Source organism: Mesoplodon densirostris, chromosome 2 (genome assembly GCF_025265405.1).
Source record: "Mesoplodon densirostris isolate mMesDen1 chromosome 2, mMesDen1 primary haplotype, whole genome shotgun sequence".
Classification (NCBI taxonomy): Eukaryota; Metazoa; Chordata; class Mammalia; order Artiodactyla; family Ziphiidae; genus Mesoplodon; species Mesoplodon densirostris.
In genome coordinates, this window is record NC_082662.1 from 140,905,309 (window position 1) to 140,918,031 (window position 12,723).

The 12,723-nt window shown below is 39.3% G+C and overlaps 1 protein-coding gene across 1 annotated transcript in view; it reads right to left on the minus strand.

Moving 5' to 3' along the window:
* Positions 1-12,723, minus strand: part of CR1 (complement C3b/C4b receptor 1 (Knops blood group)) — a 156,723-nt gene that overhangs the window by 30,343 nt on the left and 113,657 nt on the right. Inside the window, exons 44-49 of the mRNA XM_060078239.1 lie at positions 10,731-11,129; positions 9,189-9,365; positions 9,005-9,107; positions 7,736-7,821; positions 5,589-5,816; positions 4,438-4,614 (exon numbers count right to left, since the gene is read on the minus strand). Coding sequence (XP_059934222.1) covers positions 4,438-4,614; positions 5,589-5,816; positions 7,736-7,821; positions 9,005-9,107; positions 9,189-9,365; positions 10,731-11,129 — 1,170 coding nt within the window. The remainder of the gene's footprint in view (positions 1-4,437; positions 4,615-5,588; positions 5,817-7,735; positions 7,822-9,004; positions 9,108-9,188; positions 9,366-10,730; positions 11,130-12,723) is intronic.

Consider the following 12,723-nt stretch of genomic DNA (forward strand, 5'->3'; position numbering starts at 1 on the left):
TTTGAAAAGATAGACAAAATTGATAAGCCTTTTGCCAGACCCATCCAGAAAAAAAAAAATGAGAAGGGCCCAAATAACTATAATTAGAAATGGAAGAGGAGTAGTTAAAACCAACAACATAGAAATACAAAGAATCATAAAAGATCACAGCAACAAACAGACACCAATAAAACGGACAACCTAGAAGAAATAAAGTTCTAGAAATGTACAATCTCCCAAGATTGAATCAGGAAGAAATAGAAACTAGGCACAGAATGATTACTAGTAATGAAATTGAATCAGTAGTCAAAATATTCCCAACAAACAAAAGTCCAGGATCAGACTGCTTCACAGGAGAATGCTACAAAACATTTAAAGACTTAACACCTATCCTTCTCAAACTATTTCAAAAAATAGAAGAGGAAGGAACACTTTTAAATGCATTTTACAAGGTCAGCATCACCCTGATACCAAAACCACACAAAGATACCACAAGGAAATTAAAAGACAATATGTCCACACAAATAGATGCAAAATCCACAACAAAATATTATCAGACTGCATTCAACAATGCAATAGAAGGATAATTTACCATTATCAAATGGGATTTATCCCAGGGATGCAAGGATGGTTCAATCTGCAAATCAATCAAAGTGGCACACCATGTTAACAAATTAAAGAGTAAATATCATATGATCATCCAATAGATGAAGAGGATTTTGACAAAATCTGACATCCATTTATGAAAAAAATGCTGAACAAAGTGGGTATAGAGGGAATATACTGCAACATAACAAAGACCATATATGACAAGCTCACAGCTCACATCATACTCAATGGTGAAAAGTTGAAAGCATTTCCTCTAAGATGAGGAAGCCTAGCAGTACACTTTTTGACATCAGTCTTAGCAACATTTTTTTGGATATGTCTTCTCAGGCAAGGGAAACAAAAGCAAAAATAAACAAATGGGACTACAACAAACTGAAAAGCTTTTGCAAAGCAAACGAAACTATCAACAAAATGAAAAGGCAGCCTACTGAATTGGAGAAGATATTTGCAAATGATATATCTGATAAGGGGGTCAGTATCTAAAATATACAAAAAACTCACACAAATCAACATAAAAATCCCCAAATAACCCAATTAAAAAATGGTCTGAGGGGCTTCCCTGGTGGCGCAGTGGTAGAGAGTCTGCCTGCCGATGCAGGGGACACGGGTTCATGCCCTGGTCCGGGAGGTTCCCACATGCCGAGGAGCGGCTGGGCCCGTAAGCCATGGCTGCTGGGCCTGTGCATCCGGAGCCTGTGCTCCGGGATGGGAGAGGCCGCAGCAGTGAGAGGCCCGCGTACTGCAAAAAAAAAAAAAAAAAAAAAAAGGTCTGAGGACCTGACATACAGATGGCCAAAAGACACATGAAAAGATGCTCAACATTGCTAATCATCAGGGAGCTGTAAATCAAAACCATATTGAGATACCAATGCATACTTGTCAGAATGGCCATCATCAAAAAGACAACAAGTAACAAGTGTTGGTGAGGATGTGGGGAAAAGGGAACTTGTACACAGTTGGTGGAAATGTAAGTTGGTGAAATCACTATGGAAAACAGTATGGAGGTTCCTCAAAAAATTAAAAATACAACTGTCATGTGGTCTAGAAATTTTATTTCTGGGTATTTACCCTAAGAAACCAAAAACACTAATTTGAAAAGATATATGCATACCCATGTTCATTGCAGCATTATTTATGATAGCTGAGATATGGAAGCAACCTAAGTGTCCATCAATGTATGAATTCCTCATCCAAAGAAGATGAGATGTGTGTGTATATATATATATATATATATATATATATATATATATATATATATATATATACACACACACACACAATGGAATATTCCTCAGCCATAAAAAAAATGAAATCTTGCCATTTGTGACAACACAGATGGATCTAGAGGGTATTATGGTAAGTGAAATAAGCCATACAGAGAAAGACAAATATCATATGATACCACTTATATGGGGTATCTAAAAAAATAGAACAAACAAACAAAACAAAATAACAGACTCATAGATACAGAGAACAAATGGGTGGTTTCTAGAGGGTGGGTGGGAAAGGTAAAGGGAATTAAGAGATACAAATTTCCAGTTATAAAATAAATAAGCCACAGGGATATAATACACAGCAGAAGGAATATGGTCAATAATATTGTAATAAATTTGTATGCAGACAGATGATTACTAGATTTATTTTGATGGTCATTGAATAAAGTATGCAAATGTCAATGTAGTACATGTGAAAGTAACATAACATGGCACATCAATTATATTTCAATTTTCAAAAAAGACTCCATATTTTTAGAAAGTTCCCTGGCTGATTTTGCTAATGATAAAGACAGAGAATGACTGCTAAAAAGCATGTTTAAAGAGGACAGCTATTAAGACAAAATGAATTTTATTTACATGAGAAGAAAGCAGCTGTCAAGAGAATGGAATATTACCCTTTTATTTTCAGGAGAAGAACTATCACAGTCTTAATTTTTATAATTCATCTTTGAACTATTCCCTGCATCTTCATATTTCTTTATGTAACTAAAGCAAGGAGGGGCGAGCTTTCCAGTTTCTTTAGAACCATGGGGACTCTGATTTTGTGCAGTCCATTCTTGCAAATAAACACAGGAGCGTCTCTGTGGTGGGCCTAATTTTCTCTATCTCTTAAATCAGAGGGCTAGGAGGACAAGGATTTAGGTTGGGGAGAGCCCTAAGATCCTATAACCACAGCAGCCATAGGACTAACTGCTCCTCAACATTAGAAACATGCATGTCTGAAATCTCTCCTGCCTCATCCCTGACCTTAGTCTAGTATTTCTAAAAAGCAAGAATAGAAAAGAAACAAACAAAGCAAAATCACTTAACTTATAGTTTTGCAAAATCAAAAGAACTACATTTGAAAGGAGACAGTGTTCTGAAAGCAGAATGTACACCAGAATTTCGATTCTTGCCTTACAACTTTCTTCAGTGTCTATAATTTACCACAATCTTTATTGCTGAAAACTATATAATTTTATTACCTCAAGTGTTTTAGAAAGTCGTCATTTGAAAAAAGTTTTTAACTAATTAAAAATTCACCACTGTAATGCATTATGAAACACATTGAGAGAATACATTTTATAGCTAAAGTTGTTATGGCTTGTCTAACCAAGCTGTAATTTGTATCTTTCTGTTACAGATTTGGATAGGTTCTGGCAAATCTTGGGTTTTATTTAATTAAGTTTGAAGATGAATTAGTAAGTGGTGCAAACAATCTCTGCGGTATGTTTCCTATGGTAACTTGCCTCAAATCCTAATTGGTGTTAATTCTGTGTATTGTAAATGCTTGAATTTAAAACTTTAAAATGTGTGTTTAAGGTTCTTTTTGTAATTATGAGATATAGTAAAGTGTGAATCCATTAAAAAAAGGAGGCAGTGTTCAGTGCAGTGTTCAAAAGCAGGGGCTGAGCAGGGGTCCAATCCTAGTGCCACCACTGCTGAGCTGAGGATCATGGACTAGTTACTGGATCTCTCTCAACCTCAATTTCCTCCTCTGTAAGATCACGGAAATAATAATCCCACTTCATCAGATTGTTTTGGAGACTAACACCAATAACCTTCGTAAAGACCTCAGTATCATGCCTAGTCACAGAATATTATTTTTATTTCCACATTTTGTAGCTTTTTAGAATATTGCCAACAAAGATTTTAAAGTCAGATGTCATTTTTATAAACAGACTTGCTCCAGGGAAGAGAGGAAATAAACACCTCACCTTTAGCCCTGGAGATTGTAATGAGGCTTCGTACCCAGTAATTCTAGGAATTAATTGCTTTTAACCATGCTTCAGGTTCAATATTCCACACAACAAAGTGTGCTTCTAAGTGTCCTATTAATCTCCTAAGGGTTTTTGTGAGGACCACCTGTGATTCTCTCGGGTCCTTTAGAGCTGAAATATTTTATTAGTTAAAAGCCCGTAAAGCATTTAAAATTGCTGTTTGAAGTCTATTGTACTACTGGAAATTCCATAAGTTCTTCCTACTTATTTGGTAGAGTTTAGGGTGCTTGGACAGCCTCGCTTCCTATCTTTTTTTTTTTTTTTTTGCGGTACGCGGGCCTCTCACTGCCGCGGCCTCTCCCGCTGCGGAGCACAGGCTCCGGACGCGCAGGCTCAGCGGCCATGGCTCACGGGCCCAGCCCCTCCGCGGCACGCGGGATCCTCCCAGACCGGGGTACGAACCTGTGTCCCCTGCATCGGCAGGCAGACTCTCATCCACTGCGCCACCAGGGAAGCCCTCGCTTCCTATCTTTTCTTCTGCTTTTCTCCAACTCTATTGATACTCATTTTATGATCCCCTCAGAAGTGATCTCTCAGCCTTATTAGCCTCATGCATCAGTATTTCATAAAAATCAGGCAAGAATACCAAATACCTTTGCAATAAAGATCAAACAGGCTCCAGGTTCCCTGGTGTGTACAGAAAATGAAGGCCTTTCCCACCAACTTGTAGCCTGGGTCACAGGTGTAGTTGACTGTCATCCCAGGAAGATATGGAGAGGCATGTCCTGCAATGTGGTGGCCATTGTGGATCTTGGGTGGATGTGGACAAGCTAAGAACAAATTCCCACCAAAACACAAGAAAAGACATTCAGTTCAACTTAGAAGTATGAACACTCCAACACATCTAATAATATCTCTGTCTATTAGAATCACAAGAAAACCCAAGGCAGGCAGGTCCCAACGCACTAAATGTTTGCTTATCAGTGGGAAAACCAATTGTCTAAAGCCAGACTTCTCAGCCTTTAAACAGGACCATCTGTAATCTCTACTTGTAAACTGCATCAGGTGGGAATACCGCTAGGATACACAAACTACCAATTCAGTGCATTCTGTCCTCACTGGAGGACGGAGCTCGTGTGGATAATCACAGCCACAAGTGCACCTGATTGTCTGGTACTGTCGTTTAAAGCCAGACTAATATGTAAAAGGAATGAGCTACAGAGGTCAAGAGCACAACCTTACACTCCACTTCTCCAGGGCATCCTGAGTTCCCTTGGCTAAAGGTGAGATGAAGGGTCAACAAAATATGGTCACAGGCTGGAGCAGAACTCAGAAATAACAAAAGTAGGATGAATTCCTATATCAGAGTTTCCTTAATTATTTCTACAACATCATCAATTCTGAAATATATTACTAACATCAACATGTGCTTTTTGCTCTGCACACCCATCCATCTAGTATAAAGACAACTCAGTAGAGATGGCATAACAATGTTTTCTTTGGCATTTGTTTTCAGTGCTTTGAAAATATTCCCTATAAATTCTAGGCTTCACTGATTCTCTCCACTCTCTCCTCTCTTCTCCATCCCACAATCATCACTCCAGAGGGAAGGGTCATCAGAATACCCCCAACTGGGACAGAGTGTGGCACATCTAAAGCCATCTGTTATTCACCTGGCAGGTAATTCTGTCCCATGTTTATAACAAAGCTATATTCACAAGCAAAAAGGACTGTCACTACAGAAATACGGAGCTTTGGCCTAGACATACTGATCCTTCTAGGGCATGGGGAAATGTGCACTGACCAGTAGGAACAGAAAGTTCACAGCGAGGGGCAGGGCCACTCCAAACCCCATTTCCCTGACTGTCACTGGTACAGCGGATGGTGCTCTCCCCAGTGAGGGTGAAGGTCATCCTTCTGTCTGGGTGGGAGTCACATGTGTAACCAATTTCTTCTCCATAAGGAATGTCTCCCAGAGAAGTTCCTGTGTGTTTCCCATTAAGGATAGCTGGAGGATTTGGACAAAAGATTTCTAGAAAGAACACAAAAGTTTTAGGTTCCATTAGTTTCAATCAAAAGTATTATAAAATAATTATGCCCTGTGATTGTTGTATTAATACATTTTTTCTATGACAACGTACTTAAATTGGATGGAACTGAATTATGTAAGGCTTCCTCTGAGAAGGATCTAACTCAGGTGAGACAAATTACAGTTTGTTGTAAAAGTACAAAATACCCTTCAGGTAGCTAATTTTTTAATCTGTTTGGAGTTAATTAATTTGGTTTTTTTTCCAGCAACCGTTTTATTGACTACTTTATGTCAGGCATCATAAGAATCCTGGGTTGACAATGGGGTACAACACAGACAAGATTTTTCCCTCAAAGATTTGAAATTCTAGGGAAATCTGGGTTAAGTTTATTAAACGTGGACTATCATTTTCAGCAGATGTAAATTTTTCTTGATGACTCAAGACAATTATCATCAGTACCAATACCAAATATACAACAGTGTCATCAGACTACATTGATTCCCATAGGGCTCTTTTTTTTTTTTTTTTTGCGGTACGCGGGCTTCTCACTGTTGTGGCCTCTCCCGTTGCGGAGCACAGGCTCCAGACGCGCAGGCCCAGCGGCCATGGCTCACAGGCCCAGCCACTCCGCGGCATGTGGGATCCTCCCGGACCGGGGCACGAACCCATGTCCCCTGCATCGGCAGGCGGTCCCATAGGGCTCTTTATAGCCAGATTAAAGGGCCTCAGGGAGCCTGTTTTTCTTCTTCCTTTTTTGTTTTTTCTTTCTTTGAAGCTATCAGCTGTCATTTCTTTCTGTCAAACAGTGTATCTGTTTCTAGCAGTTCCCTCCCTGAAACTAATCTGATGCTCTTAATATGGTACCAATTTAGGAAGAGATATCCGATCTTGTCAGAAACGTGTATAAAGTGAGGGTACACTAATGATTGACTTCTCATACCTGGATTTTAACTAGGTGCTTGTTTTTCCAGTTTACTTATATATTTATTTTCAGCTTTATGTGTCACAGGAAGGTGGAGCTTGCTTGATATCTGCGTTTAATACATATTTAATGTTCTGTAAAGCTCCACCATAATCCCATAAAATGTTCAGACTTCTAGCAAAGCGTTTTAACAAAATCCAAAATAAAATGAACAATCTAATCATCAGGAAAAGGCATTTTAAAAAGTCCTAGTAAACAGAGTAGGACAAATCAGTATTGTTTTTGTACATAGAACACTTTTATATATTTATCAATTTCTGAATCTTTATTTGAGTTTTATTGAAATTTAGGGCACCTCACCATTTCAAATACTGACTCACCTTCCTGCACCACACTAATTTATCCTATAAATGTTTTCTTTTCTCTGTAACACTTACCACTTTTTGACATACTATTTTATATATTCTATTTTTAAATTTGCTTACTGGTTTATTTTCATTGTCTGCCTCCTTGAACAGAAAATGAACCTCGCAAGAGCAGGGTTAACACTATTCAGCACTCTCTCTAGATTCAAAGCCCTGGCACATGGGAAGCCTTCCTCAATAAATACCATGAACAAAATGAGAGGCTGAATAAATGGTTCAGATATGTGAGACGATAAAAGGACATAAAAATTTAAGAGAAATTACTCCTTGGTGATAAAACTGAAAAAGTAAATGAATAAAGAAATTTTGGTGTACTGTTATGTCATCTACTTTCTCCCCACATATTCCCCACAAAATTCAACACTGACATTAAACTAGTGACTTACAGATTAGTAATATGAACACATGATGTATAATACCTGCCAAACCTTTTTTGAAATTCTTCCAACAAAGAAGTATTTTACCAGTAATTTGTTAAATAAAGTACCAGACAACAGGTGATTCCATGAGGTGAAACATACTAGAACAACATAAGGGGAGATATCCAGATTGCAGAGTTCTTCTTTCTACTCACGTTCACACACAGGAACACTGCTGTTCCAAAGGCTTTTCATTCCAACCAAGACACAATGACAAGCAGAGCTGCCTTTTAACCGGAACCTAAGGGAGAAAGAGGTAGCAAGTAGGGGAGAAATTCCCATTGCTCCATCTCTTCACTGATAGATGATAAGCTTTCTCACTTCAGCCTAAATACCATTAAGTCTCAGTTCTTTAGGAACCTGAATTCAGTAGTTGCCAGCAATTCAGAAGCCAAAGTTTTCTAAAGTATCACAGGGTCCTGTGACAGACAAAGCAATCAGAACTTGTACACTTAATAGTCAAACAAAAAACATAGCCCAGTGTCACCTCAAAAGTCCCTGAACACAGAGGTGGACTCTCCCCTGTGCCCTAGACCCACACCCATCTCTCACTGACAGTCCTCTGACATTCCTCTTATCCTCATTAGTGGGTCATGAGCAAGAACAGCTCCTGATCTGGGGAAGCAAAGCAGGGAACATCGGGAAAGAGAACCGACATTGCTCTTCTTGCCACTACAGCTGTAATGGCCAGAAGGAGGCTCACAGAGGTCTCTGCCACTGAAATGCCCAGATTATTATTAGATCCTAGGGTCCTTATGAAATCTGCTCATCATTATTGGGTGGCAGACTTTGTAAAAGTCAAAGATTCCTGGAAATTATTAAAAATAACTACTATATTGCCCAGTCTTGTTACCTCCCACAGAGAGTGCATTCTACTGAGAGTCCTAGATCCACATGAATAACTAGTGATATTACCTGAAACTATAACATTGGCCATTATGATTCCAATGTCAAAGACTTTACTGATGCAAACAGATGTGATTGTGTTAAAAATACTTGCCCATATACTATTACAAATTCCAGTACTGATTAGTTTTTAGTTTCCTAAAACAACCTTTGCCTGATTATCACATTGCAAACAATTTTTGTCTTATACATTAAACTTTTTATTAGTAAATTTCCCACAGAACTGTAATTTTCTGCCTCCAAACAACGACTTCCCCATTTACTTCAAGCTCCAACCATGAATTCAAGATTAGTGTCTATATTTATGATTGTATTCAACATTGAATTGCATGTGCCAATTTCTTTATCTCCTGATAGTGGTGCCCCTGGGTACTGACACATTTCAAAACTGCTCAGAAGTCAGTCTCCCCAGGTACTTCTATTCCCCAGGTCAGCCTCACTTTTTGGATTAACTCCTGAACCCAAGAGAGTCACTACCCAACACTGTGTTCCTGGTCTCTATTCCAGGTCACACTTACCCCTCATTACAGATGAAGGATACTTTTGCTCCAAGCTGGAAATTAAGTGGAAAGAGCACACGTCCATTAGGAAGTTGGTCCAGGAAGTCAGCACATGATTTCACTAGGAATAAAAACACAGGAGTAAGATGTCCATGTGAGGGACAAAGAGATTGATCCGCAAACCAGATGAAAGTATAGGCACCTGCACATCTGGGAGCTTCTGGGCTCCAGTCTCCCTGGGGTGTACAGCGCAGAGAAGCAGCCCCTTTGAGATCATAGCCAGGCTCACAGCTGTAGAACACTTCCTGGTCAGAGGAAAAGTCACCCTTGTGGCTTGGGATGTGCTTACCATGCAGGATTTCTGGAGGTGGTTGACATACTGAGGAAAGAACAGCAAGGTACCTGTCAATTATGGAGAAATATCTTTTACCATATCCTGTGCCTACCAGGGAGTTTAAAAATCTTATTTACACAGTGTGGATTTTAAAAGAAAAGATTTGCTAGTTCAGTACCCACAGTTTACTGATGAGCAAACTAAGGCCACAGGGCAAAGCTATGAGTAGAATGAATCTTTCTCCAATACCTTCTCTGTTTTTTCTACTAAAACATTCCTAAGACTACAAGCAGAATGTTCCTTTTGCTTTCTAGGACTGGCCATCCAGCACAGAGCTGTGAGAGCTGGTGGACTGTTCCACCTCTTACACTTCCTAGAAAGCTCTCCTTTCTGGCTTCAACAGGGAATACCTTTGCCCAAGTGTCATCCAACAGACCCCACACCTAGCTTACGGTACAGTTAGTCACCCATCCCCCTTCATCTTTTTTCCCAGATCCTCCTTGAGAACTGTAAGCTTCTGCTTGGTCCCTATGTGCCAATCTGGAGTCTTTGCATTCCACTGCTAAGCCAGGCATTTTAGCATAAAAAGACAAGAGAAGCCACCAAGAACAAAATCCCCTTAAAAGAAAAAAGCTGTAGATTTTTAAAAGAGGGAACATATTGTTTAGAGTATATTTTGACTCAAAGTGTGGCTGCTTCCATCCACAGACCAATTGGTGTGTTCTCAGGGCATCAGAACACACTTGAGCCTCAATCTGAACTGTATATAGTGGAATAAAAATGAAAACAATTGCTTGGATTTGAGCAAGTTGTTTCCACTTCCTGAGCCTCAGGGTTTTCAGTAATAACATAGGGGAGTTGGAACAGAATGACTGACATCTAAGGCTTTTTAATCTGATGCTATCATTTCGGAACCCATGGCTCATTTGCTTTCTGACCTTCTCCAATGATAGATCAATGTCATTGTTATCATACAGTATTGTTCATAGTACACTTCACTACACATTATCATTGAGCTCTGCAATCAGAAAGGCTCTTGAATTCTAGGTCTTATTCTGTTATTTACTAGTTCTGTGACCTGGGCATAGTTCCCTAACATCCCTAAGGCTCAGTTTTCTCAGTGTAAATAGGAATAAGTATAGTTCCTACCTTATATGTTTGCTTAAGTATTAAATTAAACAATGTATATAAAATGGGTGCATTACAGATGGGACAGAGCAAGCATTACTTGACAATTATTATTATCAGAGGTAACAGATAGTAAAGCTAGTATTATGTTTAGAGTGTTTATCCCAATTTCATAGCCTTGCATGCCTATACACACACATGCATACCCTTTCCTTAGTTTCAACAACTCCTACCATTTATACTCCCTAAACCCCCAGCAGAGTATCAGTGGATGAAACTCACCCCTGGAGCAGCTTGGCAGCTCAGGTACCCATGTGTTGTTGGCCCGGCATTGCACAGTGTTGGACCCTCTTATGACAAAGCCAGGCTGACAGCTAAATCTCACAATCTCATTTAAGGAAAATGAACTCTTATTTCCTGACACTCTAATTCCATTTTCAACTTCTGGAGTTGTGCATTTATTAGCAGAAATACACTGAGGAGGTAGGCTGCTCCAAACACCAAGTTGATTGTCTTTGCTGGTACAGTATATTGACTGTTCTCCCACGAGGTCAAACAGCTTTTCTCCATCTGGTCCAGTGTGACACTGATAAGTTACCACTGTTGCATATTGATAAACGTTTCTATTGCTGCTGTAGAATTCTCCATTGGATATGGCTGGGGGTGGCTCACAATGTATACCTGGGATAAAGGAGAGTGTGGTAAACAACAGCTTAATTTGTTATTTTTTAATACAACTTTTTAAGAGAAGTTTTAGTTGCAGAACAAAATTGAAGGGAAAGTACAGAGATTTTTCAAACACCTTCTGCCCTTACAAATGTGTAGTCTCCTCCATTATCAACATCCCCCAGCAGAGTGGTACATTTGTTACAACTGATGAACATACATTGACACCTAATAATCACTCAACATTACAGTTTGCATCAGGGTTCACTCTTGGTTTGCAAATTTTGTGGGTTTCAACAAATATGTAATGACATGTTTCTATCATTATGGTATCATGCAAAGTATTTTCATTTCCCTAAAATCCCTCAGTGCTCTGCCCATTAATCCCACCCCCAACCCATCCCCTGGCAACCACTGATGCTATTACTGTCTCTGTTATTTTGCCTTTTCCAGAATTATTATTTTTTTACTATGAATTATTTTACTATGAATTTAAATAACAAATACAAAGAATCAAGTCACTTCCTAAACTGTAATTACAGTACTGTTCTTTTATTCTAATATTTGCTAATATCATAGCTGAAATTTAGTTGTGTATGATTGGGTTCTGTCCATAATAATTTCATATAAAGTATCCATGTATTATTATGGTTTACATACTTATGATTTTAAATGGATAATCTATGTGATTTTATCATAGATTGTTAAGTTATTTACTTACTGCTGGGCTATTTTTTCTATTGTTTATTTAATAACATCTTTGCAGGTTAAATATATTACCTCTGCCACTACTCATCAAGTAAAGACCAAAAAGAAAAGAGTCATGTCAGTATGTGTTGATGCTTTTTTCCCTCCCCTTTTATTAACAATGAACTGGTCATTCATATCTGAACAAAAGTGCCTCTGCACATTACACCAGAACACCCAGGAAATTTTTATCCACCCATCCTTCAGGAAGTGGGTCGGTTGGACCTTGGAGTGGGGGGGACAGATCCACTCTCACTTGCTGTAATTGGAGAAGAAGCAAAACTGAAGAGTACAAAACAGGGTGGACATGCAAGGAGATAGAGAATTTGTGGAAGCCTAGCCAGCCTGATGGGAGAATCAGGCACAGTATAAGAGGAGGATAAAGATGAGTTTGGAGGCAGAGGAAAGGGAGTGAGTTCCCCTGTCCCAGGCGAGTTCTCAAGGAGTGAGTTCCCCTGCCCCAGGAGACCCTGGCAGCGGCTGGTCTTTCCCCTCTGGTGACAATAGCAAGTTCCCTTACAGAGGAGGTGAAAAGCAAAAGTGTTGAATGATTAACTGCCTGGTTACCCAGTTGCAACTGGAGGGAACCATTGTTCTCCAGAAGCACGAATTTCTGAGAAGGGACCTCCTTGACTTGGGGGAGGGAGAGGAAAGGGAAAGAGATGGACAAGAATAACAAAGAACGTTGAAGGAATTTGCCTGCTGTCTGCTTTGAGATTTTAGCTCTACTGGAGGATCCTCTTACTGCTCAGTGGTGCTTACAGAAGCCACAGTTGCTAAGCCCACACCTCTCCTCACTCTGCCGCCAGCTTTTCCTATGCCAGGTTTTTTGTTTGTTTGTTTGTTGTACCTTTCCTCCCAA